At 47.0% G+C, this 22,736-nt stretch overlaps 1 protein-coding gene across 6 annotated transcripts in view; it reads left to right on the top strand.

Annotated features, from left to right (window-relative positions):
• Window positions 1–22,736, top strand: part of ZNF280D (zinc finger protein 280D) — a 629,515-nt gene that overhangs the window by 116,790 nt on the left and 489,989 nt on the right. For all 6 annotated transcript variants that reach the window (XR_010179244.1, XR_010179243.1, XM_063926145.1 and 3 more), the window contains one exon: window positions 4,019–4,176. Coding sequence is in view for 4 of the 6 variants with exons in the window: in XM_063926145.1 (XP_063782215.1) it covers window positions 4,019–4,176 (158 nt within the window). In the remaining 2 variants the exon portion in view is untranslated. The remainder of the gene's footprint in view (window positions 1–4,018; window positions 4,177–22,736) is intronic.

The following is a 22,736-nucleotide window of genomic DNA, read 5'->3' as shown; positions in this document are numbered from 1 at the left end:
GGTGGAACGCCGGATCCTAAGGGAAAAAGGCATTCCGGAAGAGGTCATTCCTACCCTGGTCAAAGCCAGAAAGGAGGTGACCGCACAACATTATCACCACATGTGGCGAAAATATGTTGCGTGGTGTGAGGCCAGGAAGGCCCCACAAAGAAATTTCAACTCGGTCGTTTCCTGCATTTCCTGAAAACAGGAGTGTCTATGGGCCTCAAATTGGGGTCCATTAAGGTTCAAATTTCGGCCCTGTCGATTTTCTTCCAGAAAGAATTGGCTTCAGTTCCTGAAGTCCAGAATTTTGTCAAGGGAGTATTGCATATACAACCCCCTTTTGTGCCTCCAGTGGCACTGTGGGATCTCAACGTAGTTCTGGGATTCCTCAAATCACATTGGTTTAAAACCAGTCAAATCTGTGGATTTGAAGCATCTCACATGAAAAGTGACCATGATCTTGGCCCTGGCCTGGACCAGGCGAGTGTCAAATTGGTGGTTTTTTCTCAAAAAAGCCCATATCTGTTTGTCCATTCGGACAGGGCAGAGCTGCGGACTCGTCCCCAGTTCTCTCCCTAAGGTGGTGTCAGTGTTTCACCTGAACCAGCTTATTGTGGTGCCTTGCACCTACTAGGGACTTGGAGGACTCCAAGTTGCTAGATGTTGTCAGGGCCCTGAAAATATATGTTTCCAGGACGGCTGGAGTCAGGAAATCTGACTTGCTGTTATCCTGTATGCACCCAACAAACTGGGTGCTTTTGCTTCTAAGCAGACTATTGCTAGTTGGATGTGTAATACAATTCAGCTTGCACATTCTGTGGCAGGCCTGCCACAGCCAAAATATGTAAATGCCCATTCCACAAGGAAGGTGGGCTCATCTTGGGCGGCTGCCCGAGGGGTCTCGGCTTTTACAACTTTGCCGAGCGGTTATTTAGTCAGGGGCAAACACGTTTGTAAAATCCTACAAATTTGATACCCTGGCTAAGGAGGACCTGGAGTTCTCTCATTCGGTGCTGCAGAGTCATCCGCACTCTCCCGCCCGTTTGGGAGCTTTGGTATTATCCCCATGGTCCTTTCAGGAACCCCAGCATCCACTAGGACGATAGAGAAAATAAGAATTTACTTACCGATAATTCTATTTCTCGGAGTCCGTAGTGGATGCTGGGCGCCCATCCCAAGTGCGGATTATCTGCAATACTTGTACATAGTTACAAAAATCGGGTTATTATTGTTGTGAGCCATCTTTTCAGAGGCTCCGCTGTTATCATACTGTTAACTGGGTTCAGATCACAGGTTGTACAGTGTGATTGGTGTGGCTGGTATGAGTCTTACCCGGGATTCAAAATCCTTCCTTATTATGTACGCTCGTCCGGGCACAGTATCTAACTGGCTTGGAGGAGGGTCATAGGGGGAGGAGCCAGTGCACACCACCTGATCCTAAAGCTTTACTTTTTGTGCCCTGTCTCCTGCGGAGCCGCTATTCCCATGGTCCTTTCAGGAACCCCAGCATCCACTACGGACTCCGAGAAATAGAATTATCGGTAAGTAAATTCTTATTTTTATTATGTGTGAGCTGGTGTGAATCTCACCACTATCTGTGTTTCTACTGCGGGGTACACTGGGCTCCACAAGGATTAACATCGGGGTGTAGAGTAGGATCTTGATCCGAGGCATCAACAGGCTCAAAGCTTTGACTGTTCCCAAAATGCACAGTGCCGCCGCCTCTATAATCCCGCCTCCGTGCACAGGAGCTCAGTTTGTAAGTTGGTGCCACGCAGTAAGCAGGCAATCAACAGGGGAGCTTCCATTGCTGCCCATATTATGGCTTAATCAGAAGAAACTTTTGAAGACTTCAAGGGCTGCAGCTTTCATGAATGTCAGTCACACATCCTTTGCCGCAGCTCCCTTCACTCCCCCAGCGCCACTGTATACTCCCGCGCCCTGGTTGCCGGGTAACTACAGCGGAGGCTCCGGTGTACTTCTGGTTAGTCACACACACCCGCCGTTGACCTCCTGGATTGCGTGGCAGCAGTTACAAGGGGAGGTAAGGGGTCTCTTTGGCCCGCTGTTATCCGCGATCCAGCGCAGCCGTGGGAGGCGGGCCGCGCGCACTGGCGTGGACACTGTAACGGGGCAGCCACTCCACTAGTCACTGGGACATAGGGCACAGGTGGGGGGTTTTCTCTCACAAAAACCCTGTTTTAATCAAAGTCCGCAGCGCCCGGTGGGGAAGCCAGCAAGGGGATAAGGCATAACCTGTAGCCCCTCCCCCAGCCCCAAGGCGCCATTTCAGTGAATCTTCCCGCACTGGAGTTGCATATCTCCCCCTCACTCCCTGTCAGCCGCCATCACACGGAGCTGTGCAGTTCCTGGGACTGCTGGGGAAAATCCTTCTCTGTAAAGCCGCCTGCTCACCAGCGCTGTGCATTTTACAGGACACTTAAGTATTCTACCTGTCATGGGACAGTGTTAGTTAAGAAAGAGTGCATACATTCAGGGCTGTGTGGTACAAACACCCTGTGATATACATCCAGTATCTACTGTGCTTTGTTATATGTATTGTTACCATATATAGCTATACTGAGTATTACTTTGTTTTGCTAGTCCAGTGCAGTTTTATGGTATATAATTTCTGCATGGTATGCTTGTGACTAATATATGTGTGTGCATGTAGCTGCTGCGTGGCTGCCATATCGGTTATTTCACTCAGCACGCTGCTCCTATATTCTGTAACCTGAGGGGCTAAGTGTGTCAGGTTTGCTAAATAATATAGGTATTTCACAAGATATACTTGCTGTGTATTTTTCTTTGTGATTTATAGTCATCATATATCTCTTGGATTCCTGGCTTGTGCTGACAGGAAAGTCACACTATACTGGGAGTTCTTGCTAGGTATATCGCTGCTAAGAACTGTACCAGGTTGCCCAATATTGTGCATATTGTTATGTCAGCTACACGAGGCAACGGAGCTGGGGCTTCTCCCACATTGCGTGGTGGTGATGCTGCAGACATTTTGGAGGAAAATTTGGCAGCAGAGAGTTCAGGTTCAGGGGGCAACAAATAACCCACCTTGGGCTACCTTCTCCACGCTGTTAAACACGCTTGTAACTAAACTGGCGCCCCCTGTGGAACCACCTGTGCCAATGCAAATTTAGAGATCCTGGTTACATATATTTTGCAAAAAATATGATAAGCCTCCAGACCACTTCAATGCGTCTCTATTGCTGGAGGTCCCTAAAAGTCCAGGGTGCGGACCTTACAAAGCTGTCTCAGGCCCAACCACCCCAGGGCAGCACACCATTGAAATACTAAAGTGTTAAGAAAGATGCAGGAGCTATGTGTTGGAAAGTGATACAAAAATAAGGGTGTTCGTAAAATACTCAAAAGAGTAGTATTAGTGGAAAAATAAATAGGAGTGTTACGAAAGTTCTAAATAAATATTATGGTGTGCTACCCCAAGGTAGCCCGGCCACACCCCAAACACACACACAGCAATAATAATTATATCTACTATGGGTCATATAATTGCTTAATGTAAGGCCACATGATAATGGTGATGACATGGAACAATATATTTTAGCTTCATATGATGCATGTACAGCTCACTGCTTTGATTTGATATCCCTTGCTTCAGTTTGTCAGTCATTTATATGTATTGATGTCTAGTAGGTTATTAATGTACACATTAAGAAGAATTGTCGTGTTAAACACAGACATTTTATATCTAAATCTGTTGACCCAAGTGCTGTTGAATATTACATTCAAACTAGTTACATATGTTGTAAAGTATTTCTACGCCTAATGAGATGGTGCTTTCTCATAACACATTAGTGTGGTTTAAATGTGTAAGTGGGAATGTGGCTCATATGTACAATATATACTTTCTTTAAATGAGTCTTTGTTGTGTCAGGGTTTAGTTCACCATGTGCTTCTTTCCATGATGCAAAAACCTTTTTTTCCTTTTTGGTATTTATTTGCTCGAAAATGTACCTATTGGTTGAAAAAAATGCACCTGTTCTTCTTTCTTTGGCAGCTTTATGAACCACATGAAGCATCATTTGGAACTTGAGAAGCAGAGTACTGAAAGTTGGGAAAATCACACCACCTGCCACCACTGTTATCGACAGTTTCCTACTCCTTTCCAGTTGCAGTGCCACATCGAGAGCTCACACACACTCTATGAATCCACAAGTAAGAAAAGAAGGGCTCCACAAAGGTTAAAAATTTCTGTGGATATTCCCTCTTGAGATGATGTATATGTCAAGCTCTTTCTTCTTTTATGAATTTACCTAAAAACCTTTCTGCTGTGATACTATCCAAAGTGTCCAAAAATAGATTTGCTCTGCCATTTTTAGGTATTTTAATCATGTTAAACTAATATGGTCACTTTTCATTTACCAAAGTAATCATGGACTTAACACTTGGCTTCCATTCAGTATGGATATATAGTTTGTTGATTCCCTGACACCACTGCTAATTAATGAATGCCTGTAACACAGGGTATGCACACGTATGTGGTTTAGGTTTGATCAGAAACTGATTTACATTAACTATATGAAATGTATTATAGTTACTGTAAACACGTCAAGCTTCATTATGTAAAGCTTTAACTGATTGTTCTTATTTGACCACAGTTGCTTTTTATGATTTTTTTTTTTTTGCCGCCGCTAATAGTAAATGCTTCTACCAGGACTGTACCGATTATGTTACAATTGCATTGCTGTTTAATTGACACATGCCTGCTGTACTAATAAATCTGACCAGTCTAAGGTCACAATCACATGAGCATTTCTCTGACGTCCTAAGTGGATGCTGGGACTCCGTAAGGACCATGGGGAATAGCGGCTCCGCAGGAGACTGGGCACAACTAAAGAAAGCTTTAGGACTACCTGGTGTGCACTGGCTCCTCCCTCTATGACCCTCCTCCAGACCTCAGTTAGAATCTTGTGCCCGGCTGAGCTGGATGCACACTAGGGGCTCTCCTGAGCTCCTAGAAAAGAAAGTATAATTTTAGGTTTTTTTATTTTCAGTGAGATCTGCTTGCAACAGACTCACTGCTACGAGGGACTAAGGGGAGAAGAAGCGAACCTACCTGCTTGCAGCTAGCTTGGGCTTCTTAGGCTACTGGACACCATTAGCTCCAGAGGGATCGAACACAGGGCCCGACCTCGATCGTCCGGTCCCGGAGCCGCGCCGCCGTCCCCCTTACAGAGCCAGAAGCAAGAAGAAGGTCCTGAAAATCGGCGGCAGAATACTTCGGTCTTCAACAAGGTAGCGCACACAGCACTGCAGCTGTGCGCCATTGCTCCTCATGCACACCTCACACTCCGGTCACTGATGGGTGCAGGGCGCTGGGGGGGGGGGGCGGGCGCCCTGAGCAGCAATATTAACACCTTGGCTGGCAAAAAAATTACAATATATAGTCCTAGAGGCTATATATGTGAAATATACCCCTGCCAGAGATCCATAAAAAAGCGGGAGAAGCCCGCCGAAAAAGGGGCGGGGATATCTCCCTCAGCACACTGGCGCCATTTTTCCCTCACAGCTCCGCTGGAGGGATCGCTCCCAGGCTCTCCCCTGCAGTTTTCAAGACTACAAAGGGTAAAAAAGAGAGAGGGGGCACTAAATTTAGGCGCAGCAGTATATATATAAGCAGCTATTGGGAAAATCACTCAGTTACAGTGTTAATCCCTGTGTATATATAGCGCTCTGGTGTGTGCTGGCATACTCTCTCTCTGTCTCCCCAAAGGGCTTTGTGGGGTCCTGTCCTCAGAGCATTCCCTGTGTGTGGTGTGTCGGTACGGCTGTGTCAACATGTTTGATGAGGAGGCTTATGTGGAGGCGGAGCAGATGCCGATAAATATGATGTCACCCCCTGCGGGGCCGACACCTGAGTGGGTGGATAGGTGGAAGGTATTAACCGACAGTGTCAACTCCTTACATAAAAGGCTGGATGACATAACAGCTGTGGGACAGCCGGCTTCTCAGCCCGCACCTGCCCAGGCGTCTCAAAGGCCATCAGGGGCTCAAAAACGCCCGCTACCTCAGATGGCAGACACAGATGTCGTCACGGAGTCTGACTCCAGTGTCGACGAGGTTGAGACATATACACAATCCACTAGGTACATCCGTTACATGATCTCAGATATGAAAAATGTGTTACACATTTCTGACATTAACCCAAGTACCACAAAAAAGGGGTTTTATGTTTGGGGAGAAAAAGCAGCCAGTGTTTTGTTCCCTGACAATGCTAAATTCCTTTGTCGTATAAACAACCCTTAATGAAGTCTAAGAACACTGTACGCTGTTCACTTAAGAAGTACCGGAAGGGTACGCTAGTTGCGTAACGATCGCTCAGCCGTAGGCGAGACTCTCAAGCGTCACGTTCGCTCACGGCCCAGTGATCACAGGACAGCACGTTGTTGGCTATGACTAGAGTAATGATTCGCTATGGCGTAGCGGACGCTCGAGACCACGAGGAGATCACCAGCGGCGCAGACGCTCACAACGCTATACCTTTATGTCTAAACGTTATACCAATGAAATACACAGAATACCTTAATGTGAATACAGGGTGTAAGTGCAACCTGGTGTAACCTGACTAACTACAAAGCTGCTTGAGCGTCTCCGACGCTCAAGTGAACACTTAACACTATAGGAAATACACAGATACTGGTTTAGGGTCCAAAGCCTATTAACTGTATTATATCTAATATACTTGTAAAAGGGGATAACAGTACAAATGATACACTACAATATAACAGAGACTTCCTAACCAAAATACAATACTATCTAATACAATTCAATACTAGTCTAGGGGAGATGTGAGAGAAACGAGAAAGAGGGAGAGAGAGAGAAGTGGAGAGAGATGAGAGAAATTGGCTCACAGTAAGACAATGATTACGGAGAGAAAACTTACGCACAAAGGGGAAACGATCGCATGCGCCTGGACATCCAGCACCCGATTTTCAGCAATGAGAACCGTTGAAGAGTGAGAGCTGGATGTGGTCGGCCTGCCTATTTATGCCCCACACACAATGCAATCTCATAGTCCCTACAATCCCATTGTCCATTGGACGTCGGAATTCGGCCCCGTATCATAACAAAAGGTCATAGGGTGATTCATACAGGTGGGCTGTGACGATTTCAAACAGCTCAGGTGGGTGGGAAACTGGGTTTCCCGCCGCATACCTGAGTATGTGTAAATAATAGAAATGGACATAAACTTCTTATGTCCATAACTATTCGCACGAGCGATTAATACGCTCCAAACCAACACCGGAATATCGCTAATTAAATACTCTTCCGATGGGTACCAAACACTGCTGTATGATTCCTGTTAGACCCTTCGTACAATACAAAGAGGGATTCCTCTGCTCAGGGACATTCTATATTAACCAAACTTTCAGAATCTATCAAAGGGACCATGATCTACAAACTACATTAATTGTGAAAATATGTAACGAATGAGTCGCACGCTACGACTACATAAACTCTACCGTAAATACGCATACCGTGCGCCCGCGGGTGCACGCTATTGCGGGTATGCGTCTTCACGGGAGAGCGTACGCATGCGCAGCGCGGACCAGTGTGCGGTGCAAATATGGCAACGTGCATAGAGACATTTTTCTGACTTTGACACCCCCATCAGATGAGTGAATGAAGTGTGTGAAGAAGCGTGGGTTCCCCCGATAAGAAACTGGTAATTTCTAAAAAATTACTGATGGCGTACCCTTTCCCGCCAGAGGATAGGTCACGTTGGGAGATATCCCCTAGGGTGGATAAGGCGCTCACACGTTTGTCAAAAAAGGTGGCACTGACGTCTTAGGATACGGCCACTTTGAAGGAGCCTGCTGATAAAAAGCAGGAGGCTATCCTGAAGTCTGTATATACACACTCAGGTACTATATTGAGACCTGCAATTGCCTCAGCATGGATAGTGCTGCTACAGCGTGGTCTATTACCCTGTCGGGACAGGGATACTATTTTGCTAACCATAGAGCATATTAAAGACGTCGTCTTATATATGAGGGATGCACAGAGGGATATTTGTCGGCTGGCATCCAGCATTAATGCAATGTCCATTCTGCCAGGAGGGTATTAGGGACCCGGCAGTGGACAGGCGATGCTGACTTTAGAAGGCACATGAAGATTCTGCCTTATAAGGGTGAGGAATTGTTTGGGGATGGTCTCTGGGACCTCGTATCCACAGCAACAGCTGGGAAAGAAATTTTTTTACCTCAGGTTTCCTCACAGCCTAAGAAAGCACCGTATTATCAGGTACAGTCCTTTCGGCTTCAGAAAAGCAAGCGGGTCGAAGACTCTTCCTTTCTGCACAGAGACAAGGGAAGAGGGAAAAAGCTGCACCAGACAGCCAGTTCCCAGGATCAAAAATCTTCCCCCGCTTCCTCTGAGTCCACCGCATGACGCTGGGGCTCCACAGGTGGAGCCAGGTGCGGTGGGAGCGTGTCTCGGGAACTTCAGCGACCAGTGGGCTCGCTCACAGGTGGATCCCTGGGTTCTGCAAGTAGTATCACTGGGATACAAGCTGGAGTTCGAGGCGACTCCCCCTCGCCGTTACCTCAAATTAGCCTTGCCTGCTGCCCTCGAGGGGAGGTAGTACTGGCGGCAATTCACAAGCTGTACTCCAGCAGGTGATAATCAAGGTACCCCTCCTTCAACAAGGCCGGGGTTACTATTCCACAATGGTTGTGGTACCGAAACCAGACGGTTCGGTGAGACCCATTCTAAAATTGAAATCCTTGAACACTTATATACGAAGGTTCAAATTCAAAATGGAATCGCTCAGGGCGGTTATTGCAAGCCTGGACGAAGGGGATTACATGGTATCACTGGACATCAAGGATGCTTACCTGCATGTCCCCATTTACCCTCCTCACCAGGAGTACCTCAAAATTGTGGTACAGGACTGTCATTACCAATTCCAGACGTTACCGTTGGTCTGTCCCCGGCACCGAGGGTATTTACCAAGGTAATGGCCGAAATGATGATACTCCTTCGAAAAAAGGGAGTTATAATTATCCCGTACTTGGACGATCTCCTTATAAAGGCGAGGTCCAGGGAGCAGTTGTTGGTCGGAGTAGCACTATCTCGTGAAGTGCTACAACAGCACGGCTGGATTCTGAATATTCCAAAGTCGTAGCTGGTTCCTACGACGCGTCTACTGTTCCTGGGTATGATTCTGGACACAGAACAGGAAAGAGTGTTTCTCCCGGAGGAGAAGGCCAAGGAGTTGTCATCTCTAGTCAGAGACCTCCTAAAACAAATACAGGTGTCGGTGCATCAATGCACGCGAGTCCTGGGAAAGATGGTAGCTTCCAGTGGGATCTGTTGGACAAGTGGTCCGGGTCGCATCTTCAGATGCATCGGCTGATAACCCTGTCTCCAAGGGCCAGGGTGTCTCTGTTGTGGTGGCTGCAGAGTGCTCATCTTCTAGAGGGCCGCAGATTGGCATACAGGACTGGGTCCTGGTGACCACGGATGCCAGCCTTCGAGGCTGGGGGGCAGTCACACAGGGAAGAAACTTCCAAGGACTATGGTCGAGTCAGGAGACTTCCCTACACATAAATATTCTGGAACGAAGGGCCATTCACAATGCCCTACGTCAGGCTATACCCCTGCTTCAACACCAGCCGGTGCTGATCCAGTCAGACAACATCACGGCGGTCGCCCATGTAAACCAACAGGGCAGCACAAGAAGCAGGATGGCGATGGCAGAAGCCACAAGGATTTTCCGATGGGCGGAAAATCATGTGTTAGCACTGTCAGCAGTGTTCATTCCTGGAGTGGACAACTGGGAAGCAGACTTTCTCAGCAGGCACGACCTCCACCCGGGAGAGTGGGGACTTCATCCAGAAGTCTTCCAAATGATGGTACACCATTGGGAAAGGCCACAGGTGGACATGATGGCGTCCCGCCTCAACAAAAAGCTAAAAAGATATTGCGCCGGGTCAAGGGACCCTCAGGCGATAGCTGTGGACGCTCTTGTAACACCGTGGGGGTACCAGTCGGTGTATGTGTTCCCTCCTCTGCCTCTCATACCCAAGGTACTGAGAATAATAAGAAGGAGAGGAGTAAGAACTATACTTGTGGTTCCGGATTGGCCAAGAAGAGCTTGGTACCCAGAACTTAAAAAAAAAATGATCTCAGAGGACCCATGGCCTCTGCCGCTCAGACAGGACCTGCTGCAGCAGGGGCCCTGTCTGTTCCAAGACTTACCGCGGCTGCGTCTGACGGCATGGCGGTTGAACTCCGGATCCTGAAGGAAAAGGGCATTCCGGAGGAAGTCATCCCTACGCTGATTAAAGCTAGGAAAGAAGTGACCGCAAACCATTATCACCGCATATGGCGAAAATATGTTGCGTGGTGTGAGGCCAGGAAGGCCCAACGGAGGATTTCAGTTGGGCCGTTTTCTGCACTTCCTACAGTCAGGGGTGACTATGGGCCTAAAATTGGGTTCCATTAAGGTCCAGATTTCGGCTCTGTCGATTTTCTTCCAGAAAGAACTGGCTTCACTGCCTGATGTTCAGACAATTGTTAAGGGAGTGCTGCATATTCAGCCCCCTTTTGTGCCTCCAGTGGCACCTTGGGATCACAACGTGGTGTTGGATTTCCTAAAGTCACATTGGTTTGAGCCACTAAAAACCGAGGATTTGAAATATCTCACGTGGAAAGTAGTCATGCTGTTGGCCTTGGCTTCGGCCAGGCGGGTGTCAGAATTGGCGGCTTTGTCATATAAAAGCCCTTATCTGATTTTCCATATGGATAGGGCAGAATTGAGGACTCGTCCCCAGTTTCTCCCTAAGGTGGTATCAGCTTTTCATTTGAACCAACCTATTGTAGTGCCTGCGGCTACTAAGGACTTGGAGGATTCCAAGTTGTTGGACGTAGTCAGGGCCCTGAAAAATTATGTTTCCAGGACAGCTAGTGTCAGGAAAACTGACTCGCTATTTATCCTGTATGCACCCAACACGCTGGATGCTCCTGCTTCAAAGCAGACTATTGCTCGCTGGATTTGTAGTACGATTCAGCTTGCACATTCTGCGGCTGGACTGCCGCATCCTGGATCAGTGAAAGCCCATTCCACGAGGAAGGTGGGCTCTTCTTGGGCGGCTGCCCGAGGGGTCTCGGCTTTACAACTTTGCCGAGCAGCTACTTGGTAGGGGGCAAACACATTTGCTAAATTTTACAAGTTTGATACCCTGGCTGAGGAGGACCTAGAGTTTGCTCATTCGGTGCTGCAGAGTCATCCGCACTCTCCCGCCCGTTTGGGAGCTTTGGTATAATCCCCATGGTCCTGACGGAGTCCCCAGCATCCACTTAGGACGTCAGAGAAAATAAGATTTTACTCACCGGTAAATCTATTTCTCGTAGTCCGTAGTGGATGCTGGGCGCCCATCCCAAGTGCGGATTGTCTGCAATACTTGTATATAGTTATTGTTAACTAAAGGGTTATTGTTGAGCCATCCGTTGAGAGGCTCAGGTATATTTCATACTGTTAACTGGGTATAGTATCACGAGTTATACGGTGTGATTGGTGTGGCTGGTATGAGTCTTACCCGGGATTCAAAATCCTTCCTTATTGTGTCAGCTCTTCCGGGCACAGTATCCTAACTGAGGTCTGGCGGAGGGTCATAGAGGGAGGAGCCAGTGCACACCAGGTAGTCCTAAAGCTTTCTTTAGTTGTGCCCAGTCTCCTGCGGAGCCGCTATTCCCCATGGTCCTTACGGAGTCCCAGCATCCACTAGAGACTACGAGAAATAGATTTACCGGTGAGTAAAATCTTATTTTTTCATGCCAGTGTTTTCAACCACTCAAACACCGTATTACCCAGCATTAAAAATTCCTTTGCTCTTACAGCAAGGCTGGGGGGACACTGGATCATGAGGATTGCAGGTTGGGGCTGGTGATGACACTTAATGTAAACTGTAGATTTAAATGTATGCTCCTCCCCCCTGCAATCTCCATGATTCCAGTTGTCTTTAGGGTTTTATGGAGTAGGGCACATTTTAGGAGGGCTGCTCAGCTCAGATCTTCGCGCCTTGAGCACCGGGTTGTGCATGGATAATTTTGCCTTGTGCTTGTGGGTCGATCTCTTGCAATCGGTGAACCACATCAAAGAGACCGACAACTTGTTGCCATAACTGGATGTCAGGGAAGCGTATCTTTCTGTTCAGTTTTGCTGTCTATTCCAGTCAGTGTCAAGTGACTTCTCGAAATTTCACCAACATCTGGTCAGTAATGGCGTGCTTACTGCACTAGGCAGGCTCTCGATCATACTTTTAGTCCGTCTATTTGTGAAGGACTGTTTTACTTCACAGTTTTGAAAGCATCTGGCTTACACAGTTTAGGTACTTCAGAATCGCTGGATCCTGAGTTACAGAAGTCTCGCTTGATGTCGTGTCAATGTAAACTTTATTGAACTAACGGTAGTGCTATTAGTACCTAGGTGGTCATTCCGACCCGATCGCATGCTGCAGTTTTTCGCTGCCGTGAGATCGGGTTCAAAATGCGCTGTGGCTGTTCGAACGAAGATTTCAATCGCAGCGGCGATTGCAAGGTGACTGGCAGCAGGAAGGCATTTCGGGGGTGGCAACTGACCGTTTTCTGGGAGTGGAGAGGAAAACGCAGGCGTTTGCAGGTCGGGTGTCTGACGTCAATTCTGGGACCTGACAGGCTGAAGTGATTGCAGTGGCTGAGTAAGTTCAGAGCTAGTCAGAAACTGCACAAAATGTTTTTGTACAGCTCCCCTGCACAGCTAAAATACACTCCCCCACAGGCGGTGACAATCTGATCGCACAGGCTGCAAAAAGTTGCAGCATGCGATCAACTCGGAATGACCCCCTTAGTCTCTCGATCTTGTGCAAAAAGTTGTTGGCAACAATAGTCTCTGCCTATGTAAACATTCTGTACGCCAGGTTTCTCTGAAGGGTTTTTCGGTGGAAAATACTCCAAAACTGAATGACTCTTAGCAGCTCCTTTCGGTTTTCTCATTCTGTCCAACAGCACTTGTCAATCTCTCCTTATATACGGTACCATGACATTGAATCTTCGGCTCTAGTCACCATTGCAGCCAGCTCTGCTGAACACTCTGCTCGTGCTCACAGCCATCTTTCTGACTCTTGGTAGCTAAGTCCATCTTGGCTGGCCAGTTTATATTGAGCCGGAAAATGCCATGGCAATGGTTTATGTGGTATGTACAGTGTCTGTGACACACAAATGGCACAACAGTGATGGCGGTGGTTGAATCCTTTCCGAAGAAGAGACCTTTGTGCCGGCACTCTCTGGGTGTCCATGCTAGCAGCGGAAAATTAAAAGGCTAATTTCCTCCATCTTGCTTATTTCAGGTCTCTCATTACAGGAAACTTCCGACAATCTGTTAGAAAGTGGGGGTTTTCCAAAGGGAGATCTAATAGACTTTTGAGAAGACGCCAACATTCCACAGTTGTCTGCAGGGTCTAGTAACTCACAGTGAATGCCATAGCAGTTACATAAGTTTCTTATCTAGCGTTATCTAGCTGTTTCCACCGGTAATAAGCTCTTTAAGGTGCAAAGGGATATTATAATGCTAGTGTCTCCAGACTGACCATGCAGTTTCTAATATGCCGACATTCTCAAAATGTCGGTAGGTACTAAGGGGCGTCTTCCACTTCAACCAGTCCTCCTGCAACAGGGGCCCAAATGCATTAAGCCTTAAAATGTGCTAAATTGGAGATGGATAAAGAGATAAATGACCAGCCCAACCGACTTATGTGGCAGTTAGGAGCTGATTGGCTGGTAATTTATTACTTTTTATCCGTCTCCACATTATCACTTTTTAAGGCTGAATACATTTGGGCCAGGGTTCTTACTAAGCCCTGGAGAGAGCTAAAGTGGAGAGAGAAGGACCAGCCCATCAGCTCCTAACTGCCATGTTACAGGCTGTGTTTGAAAAAATGACAGGAACTGGTTGGCTGGTACTTTCTCTGTCCAAGGCTTAGTACATAGACCCCCAAATTTGTAAAAACGTAAGTTTTTTGTTTTTTTTTACTTTTTCGGTACTTCATACTATGCTGCGAGCCGGAAAACTATTTTGTTATGCAATTACCGTAGAGCACAGGTTCTCAAACTCGGTCCTCTGGACCCCACACAGTGCATGTTTTGCAGGTCTCCTCACAGAATCACAAGTGAAGAAATTAGCTCCACCTGTGGACCTTTTAAAATGTGTCAGTGAGTAATTAATACACTTGTGCACTTGCTGGGTTACCTGCAAAACATGCACTGTGTCGGGGTCCTGAAGACCGAGTTTGAGAACCGCTGCCGTAGAGTATGGGAACTCTACATCTGGTGATGTGTACAGGAAAGTGTTCATGCCTCCAACATTCGTCTGTCTCATTTTGTGGCCTTCCCGCGGTGCAGTTTGAAGCTGTTTTCAGATTTATTTCTTTGAAAATAATAAATATCGGTCCTGTCTCTTTCATTTCCTGTAATGTTTGGCCCTCCTTGCCAAACTTGTTCATTCCTTTTTACAGGGCCTTGTCCAGATTCAACCACTGTGTTGTCCGCTGGTAGCTTTGTTGAATCTTAGCTTGGTCCTGTCAGCTCTCCAGCAAGCTCCATTTGACCTTTTCCTCTGCAAATCTTCAGTTTGTTACTTATAAGCTAGTCTTCCCTATGGCTATTGTCTCAGCCTGGCATTTTTCTAAATTGGGTTTTTATATTGCAAACCGTGTCAAATCACCCAAAAAAAATTTCATTATGACACCCACCGACTCAGATTTTCATGAAACTTTGTACATCCGATACTATAACATCGCTACAAACCCACGTAAATTGGGTACAAGTGTATATTTTTGGGTCATTTTAGAGGATTTGAAAAAAAAAGTGTAAAAACACTTGTCCCACTCATAAAGCACTCCAATATACCTGTTCCATACCTTAAACCCAAAATGCCATCACTTTGGACTTTCACCCCGAAAATAACGGCATTATTCAACAATTAAAAGTAATTAAAAACTTCATAGTGCCTAATTAGTCATTAGGGGGCTGTCCATGGGGTTCTGTCGATATATTTTTTTTCCTTTAAGAAATGGGGTTTTGATTGCCTGTATGAGTATTTTAATGTTAAATTATAATTCTCTCCTTCTGGGAAGAGTCTGGGCCCCGATGGCTATACCATCTCTTACTATAAGCTTTTTAAAGACTCTCTTTTTCCTAAGATGCTATTGGCGTTCAATGAGGTTTCTGACAACCGTGATTTTTCCCCTCAATCACTAGAGTCTTTCATCACAGTTATACCAAAAGAAGGGAAAGACCGGGCTCAATGTGCCAGTTACCGCCCGATATCACTCCTTAACACAGACATCAAGCTGTTTGCTAAACTTATAGCTAACAGATTGAAGCTACTACTCCCCAATATTGTGCATTCAGACCAAGTGGGTTTCATACCTGGGAGGGAAGCTCGTGACAATACGACCAAAATCGTCGATTTGATGCATTTAGCTTTGCATAGCCATAACCCAATAGTGGTGCTCTCTACTGATGCCGAGAAGGCCTTCGACAGAGTTGACTGGATATTTATGGAGGGGTCCTGCGATACTTGGGGTTGGGGCCTGTCAGCTTGGGCCGCATTCTGGCACTGTATAATTTTCCAACCGCAAGGATCAAAATTAATGGGGACCTGTCCCACCCAGTTCTACTTAGGAACGGTACTAGACAAGGGTGTCCTCTTTCGCCCCTAATCTTCGTCCTTTGTATGGAAGCCTTGGCAGGATCCATTAGGCTAAATCCAAACATCTCAGGACTCACGGTGGGGGGCAAAGAATACAAACTCACGCTGTTCGCAGATCTGCTAGCTATTATATCGAACCCGGTGGTATCTGTTCCTAATCTGATGTCCGAACTAGATAGATATGGCTCCCTGTCAAATTTTAAGATCAACCTCTCTAAGTCAGTGGCAGTGACTGTATCCGTGCCCTCCCAAGCTCTTGCCGGCCTTAAACAATCTTTCCCCTTCCATTGGCACCCCTCTAGGTTTAAATACCTAGGGGTCACTTTACACAAAGATTTATCACGCCTTTTTGATGAAAATTTCAAAAAATTACTCGCCTCACTTCGCTCCGAGTTCCGGGACTGGGGTAACAGGAGATTATCCTGGTTGGGAAGGCTCAGTGTTATTAAATATGAACGTTTTGCCGAGAGTCCTCTATCTCCTGCAGGCACTCCCAGTTTCCATTCCCAAAACTTGGTTCAGAGATCTACACAATTTAGTTAGGGATTTTGTTTGTGGGGACAAAAGGCCTCGTTTTCAACATGCCATACTTTTTCACCCTAAAAACAAGGGCGGTCTTCAGCTACCGCATTTCACACTGTATTATGATGCTATTCTCCGTAGAATTTTGGAATGGTTATGCCCACATGACACAAAACAATGGGTCCATATCGAGGGAACAGTGTTACCTGCCCCCATAGCTTACTACCCTTGGCGCTCAAAGATACCACATATAGACCATCCTACCATTGTCCCTACACTTTCACGCTGGAATAGACTTAGGGTTCTCCCGTATATTTCTTCCAAATACTCTCCTCTGACCCCACTGTTCTATAACCCAGATTTCCCGCCGGCAGTCTCAGGCCGGGTGTTTGACTCCTGGAAACTGGTGGGGGTGACGCGTGCTGGCCAGCTGATGGAGCGTGGAGAGATAATCCCCTTCCCTTCGATGCAATCAAAGTGGAATCTCCCGCCTTCGGAGATTTGGAAGTACCTTCAACTGAAACACTTCGCCCTGGGGAGTAATGTCCGCTCAAGCCTGACTAGACCATTAACGATTTTTGAGAATTTGTGCTCAGACCCATCTCGCCCGTTGCACTTCCTCTCAAAATGTTATAGATTTCTGATTGTGAACAAATTCCCACATCTCCCTAAGTATACCAGGGACTGGGGCTATGACATACAGATAGATTTATCAGAGGAGGACTGGGAGAAAAGCTTCCAAACCACCTTTGTAAGTTCCTCAAGTTATTCAGTCCTCGAAACACATTTCAAAGTTTTATCTCGGTGGTACAGGTGCCCCCTAACACTGGCTAAAATGTTCCTTGATGTACCAGACACGTGCTGGAGATGTAACAATGAAACGGGTTCCCCGATGCATGTCTGGTGGGACTGCTCCATACTTCGTCCCTTTTGGGATAAAGTCATTGCAAACCCAAAATTGATAGTGGGTTCGGAGGTTCCCTCTGAGCCTGCCTACTGGCTTCTCAACTGTGTTACATGGCCCCTGTCGACCTACAAAAACTCTTTACTAAAGTTTCTCAATAGCGCAGCCAAAGCGTTTTTTCCGGTTCACTGGCGATCTATTGAACCTCCTACTACGAGGGAATGGGTTGCCAGAGTGGACTAGTATATGTCTATGGAAGAATTGCGGGTGACACCGGAGACTCATCGGAGATTCACGACTATTTGGTCCCCTTGGTTGGAATTTAAGTCCTCACAAGCATACCCGACATTAGTGCTCTGACTTGGGCCCTTCACAGTGACCCTTTATTTCCGATTTCTAACTGCCTTATTATTATTTGGAGCTAGGTGTTGATATTTATGCTCCTTGATCCGACTGGACCTAGGAAAGTCCACACTGTCTTTACCCTCCCCTTCCTCTCTCTGATTCTTTCTTCCACCCTGTTCTCTTTTCTGTCCCTTTTTTCTTTGTATGTTTTAGTGTTAAGAAATGTTTTGCCCAGACAGCTTTTATTTAGAGAGGCCTGGTTTGACTTAGGTTGTGAGGTATTTACCTGGACACTGAGTCTATTTATAATTGGCCACAACGACTATGTTTAACTGTCACTGCTTATACCTATTGGATTGTATTTTACTATATTACCAGTTAAACTATGTATGCTGTCTTCTTTAGTCTGTTATTCTTTTATAAATCAATAAACCTTTATTGGAAAAAAAAAATGATAATTCTCTCTTTAAAAATGACAATAACCATTAGGTATAATTCTGCCCGCCAGGGAAGTATTTTAATTTGTATATTTCTATATATACATGCAGATTTGTTATTACACATAGTGGGTATTCAATTATCGGCAATAACCCATTTTCGTGTGAAAACCTGTGATTTTACCACAAATCACGGAAAACCCTGTTCAGTTAGCCGCAATATTTTAATGGTGATAATTGACTTCACCTACTCTGAGCTGGTGCAAAGCTGTAGAAAATCCCTATATTTTTCTTTCATAGCCTTCTAAAGTATACTTTAAGGTTCAATTTAAACAAAAAAGAGACTTACCTGCCTTAGGTTGATAATTAAGTTTGAAGAAAAGTAATGTTGACTCTGAGTCGAGCAAGATTGATAAAACATTTTTATTCTGGAATCTTCATTTCTCTAACGTCCTAAGTGGATGCTGGGGACTCCGTAAGGACCATGGGGAATAGCGGCTCCGCAGGAGACTGGGCACATCTAAAGAAAGCTTTAGGACTATCTGGTGTGCACTGGCTCCTCCCCCTATGACCCTCCTCCAAGCCTCAGTTAGATCTCTGTGCCCGAACGAGAAGGGTGCACACTAGGGGCTCTCCTGAGCTTCTTAGTGAAAGTTTTAGTTTAGGTTTTTTATTTTCAGTGAGACCTGCTGGCAACAGGCTCACTGCATCGAGGGACTAAGGGGAGAAGAAGCGAACTCACCTGCGTGCAGAGTGGATTGGGCTTCTTAGGCTACTGGACATTAGCTCCAGAGGGACGATCACAGGCCCAGCCATGGATGGGTCCCAGAGCCGCGCCGCCGGCCCCCTTACAGAGCCAGAAGACAGAAGAGGTCCGGAAAATCGGCGGCAGAAGACATCCTGTCTTCACCAAGGTAGCGCACAGCACTGCAGCTGTGCGCCATTGCTCCTCAGCACACTTCACACTTCGGTCACTGGGGGTGCAGGGCGCTAGGGGGGGGCGCCCTGAGCAGCAATAAAAACACCTTGGCTGGCGAAAATACATCACATATAGCCCCCAGGGCTATATGGATGAATTTTAACCCCTGCCAGAATCCATAAAAAAGCAGGAGAAAAGTCCGCGAAAAAGGGGCGGAGCCTATCTCCTCAGCACACTGGCGCCATTTTCCCTCACAGCTCAGTTGGAGGGAAGCTCCCTGGCTCTCCCCTGCAGTCACTACACTACAGAAAGGGTTAAAAAAGAGAGGGGGGCACTAATTAGGCGCAGTATTAACAATACAGCAGCTATAAGGGGAAAAACACTTATATAAGGTTATCCCTGTATATATATATAGCGCTTTGGTGTGTGCTGGCAAACTCTCCCTCTGTCTCCCCAAAGGGCTAGTGGGGTCCTGTCCTCTATCAGAGCATTCCCTGTGTGTGTGCTGTATGTCGATACGTTTGTGTCGACATGTATGAGGAGAAAAATTATGTGGAGACGGAGCAGATTGCCTGTAATAGTGATGTCACCCCCTAGGGGGTCGACACCTGAGTGGATGAACTGTTGGAAGAAATTACGTGACAGTGTCAGCTCTGTATAAAAGACAGTGGTTGACATGAGACAGCCGGCTACTCAGCTTGTGCCTGTCCAGACGTCTCATAGGCCGTCAGGGGCTCTAAAGCGCCCGTTACCTCAGATGGCAGATATAGACGCCGACACGGATACTGACTCCAGTGTCGACGGTGAAGAGACAAATGTGACTTCCAGTAGGGCCACACGTTACATGATTGAGGCAATGAAAAATGTTTTACACATTTCTGATAATACGAGTACCACCAAAAAGGGGTATTATGTTCGGTGAGGAAAAACTACCTGTAGTTTTCCTGAATCTGAGAAATTAAATGAGGTGTGTGATGATGCGTGGTTTTCCCCCGATAACAACTGATAATTTCTAAAATGTTATTGGCATTATATCCTTTCCTGCCAGAGGTTAGGGTGCGTTGGGAAACACCCCCTAGGGTGGATAAAGCGCTCACACGCTTGTAAGGGCTCTACCCTCTCCTGAGATGGCCGCCCTTAAGGATCCTGCTGATAGAAAGCAGGAGGGTATCCTAAAATGTATTTACACACATACTGGTGTTATACTGCGACCAGCAATCGCCTCAGCCTGGATGTGCAGTGCTGGGTTGGCGTGGTCGGATTCCCTGACTGAAAATATTGATACCCTAGATAGGGACAGTATATTTTTGCCTATAGAGCATTTAAAAGATGCATTTCTATATATGCGTGATGCACAGCGGAATATTTGCCGACTGGCATCAAGTCTAAGTGCGTTGTCCATTTCTACCAGTAGAGGGTTATGGACACGTCAGTGGTCAGGTGATGCGTATTCCAAACGGCATTTGGAAGTATTGCCTTAATAAGGGGAGGAGTTATTTGGGGTCGGTCTTTCAGACCTGGTGGCCACGGCAACAGCTGGGAAATCCACGTTTGTACCCCAGGTCGCCTCTCAACATGAGAAGACGCCGTATTATCGGGCGCAGTCTTTTCGTGGACAAGCGGGCAAAATGTTCCTCATTTCTGCCCCGTGACAGAGGGAGAGGAAAAAGGCTGCAGAAATCAGCCAGTTCCCAGGAACAGAAACCCTCTCCCGCCTCTGCCAAGCCCTCAGTATGACGCTGGGGCTTTACAAGCAGAATCAGGCACGGTGGGGGGCCCGTCTCAATGAATTTCAGCGCGCAGTGGGCTCACTCGCAAGAAGACCCCTGGATCCTTCAGGTGATATCTCAGGGGTACAAATTAGAATTCGAGACGTCTCCCCTTCGCCGTTTTCCTAAAGTCGGCTTTACCGATGTCTCCTTCTGACAGGGAGACAGTTTTGGAAGCCATTCACAAGCTGTATTCCCAGCAGGTGATAATCAAGGTACCCCTCCTGCAACAGGGAACGGGGTATTATTCCACGCTGTTGTGGTACCGAAGCCGGACGGCTCGGTGAGACCGATTCTAAATCTAAAATCTTTGAACACTTACATACAGAGGTTCAAATTCAAGATTGAGTCACTCAGAGCAGTGATTGCGAACCTGGAAGAAGGGGACTACATGATGTCTCGGGACATCAAGGATGCTTACCTTCATGTCAAAATTTACCCTTCTCACCAAGGGTACCTCAGGTTTATGGTACAGAACTGTCACTATCAGTTCAGACGCTGCCGTATGGATGGTCCACGGCACCCCGGGTCTTTACCAAGGTAATGGCCGAAATGATGATATTCCTTCGAAGGAAGGGAATTTTAGTTATCCCTTACTTGGACGATTCCCTGATAAGGGTAAGATCCAGGGAACAGTTGGAGGTCGGTGTAGCACTATCTCAGGTAGTGTTGCGGCAGCACGATTGGATTCTCAATATTCCAAAATCGCAGCTGGTTCCGACGACTTGTCTTCGGTTCCTAGGGATGATCCTGGACACAGTCCAGAAAAAGGTGTTTCTCCCGGAGGGGAAAGACAGGGAGTTATCCGAGCTAGTCAGGAACCTCCTAAAACCGAGCCAAGTCTCAGTGCATTAATGCACAAGGGTTCTGGGTAAAATGGTGGCTTCCTACTAAGCAATCCCATTCGGCAAATTCCACGCAAGAACTTTCCAGTGGGACCTGCTGGACAAATGGTCCGGGTCGCATCTTCAGATGCATCAGCGGATAACCCTGTCACCAAGGACAAGGGTGTCCCTCCTGTGGTGGTTGCAGAGTGCTCATCTTCTAGAGGGCCGCAGATTCGGCATTCAGGACTGGGTCCTGGTGACCACGGATGCCAGCCTGCGAGGCTGGGGAGCAGTCACACAGGGAAGGAATATCCAGGGCTTATGGTCAAGCCTGGAGACATCACTTCACATAAATATCCTGAAGCTAAGGGCCATTTACAATGCTCTAAGCTTAGCAAGACCTCTGCTTCAAGGTCAGCCGGTGTTGATCCAGTCGGACAACATCACGGCAGTCACCCACGTAAACAGACAGGGTGGCACAAGAAGCAGGAGGGCAATGGCAGAAGCTGCAAGGATTCTTCGCTGGGCGGAAAATCATGTGATAGCACTGTCAGCAGTATTCATTCCGGGAGTGGACAACTGGGAAGCAGACTTCCTCAGCACGACCTCCACCCGGGAGAGTGGGGACTTCACCCAGAAGTCTTCCACATGATTATAAACCGTTGGGAAAAACTCGACAGGTATTGCGCCAGGTCAAGGGACCCTCGGGCAATAGCTGTAGACGCTCTGGTAACACCGTGGGTGTACCAGTCAGTGTATGTGTTCCCTCCTCTGCCTCTCATACCCAAGGTACTGAGATTGATAAGATGGAGAGGAGTAAGCACTATATTCGTGGCTCCGGATTGGCCAAGAAGGACTTGGTAACCGGAACTTCAATAGATGCTCACCGAGGATCCGTGGCCTCTACCTCTAAGAAGGGACCTGCTCCAGCAAGGACCCTGTCTGTTCCAAGACTTACCGCGGCTGCGTTTGACGGCATGGCGGTTGAACGCCGGATCCTGAAGGAAAAAAGGCATTCCGGATGAAGTCATCCCTATCCTGATCAAAGCCAGGAAGGATGTAACCGCAAAACATTATCACCGCATTTGGCGAAAATATGTTGCGTGGTGCGAGGCCAGTAAGGCCCGACGGAGGAAATTCAACTGGGTCGATTCCTACATTTCCTGCAAACAGGAGTGTCTATGGGCCTGAAATTGGGGTCCATTAAGGTTCAAATTTCGGCCCTGTCAATTTTCTTCCAAAAAGAACTAGCTTCAGTCCCTGAAGTTCAGACGTTTGTAAAAGGGGTACGGCATATA

The sequence above is a fragment of the Pseudophryne corroboree genome, chromosome 6, assembly GCF_028390025.1.
Source record: "Pseudophryne corroboree isolate aPseCor3 chromosome 6, aPseCor3.hap2, whole genome shotgun sequence".
Taxonomy (NCBI): Eukaryota; Metazoa; Chordata; class Amphibia; order Anura; family Myobatrachidae; genus Pseudophryne; species Pseudophryne corroboree.
The sequence above is the reverse complement of the archived record's forward strand: the minus strand, read 5'-3'. Positions and strand labels throughout refer to the sequence as shown.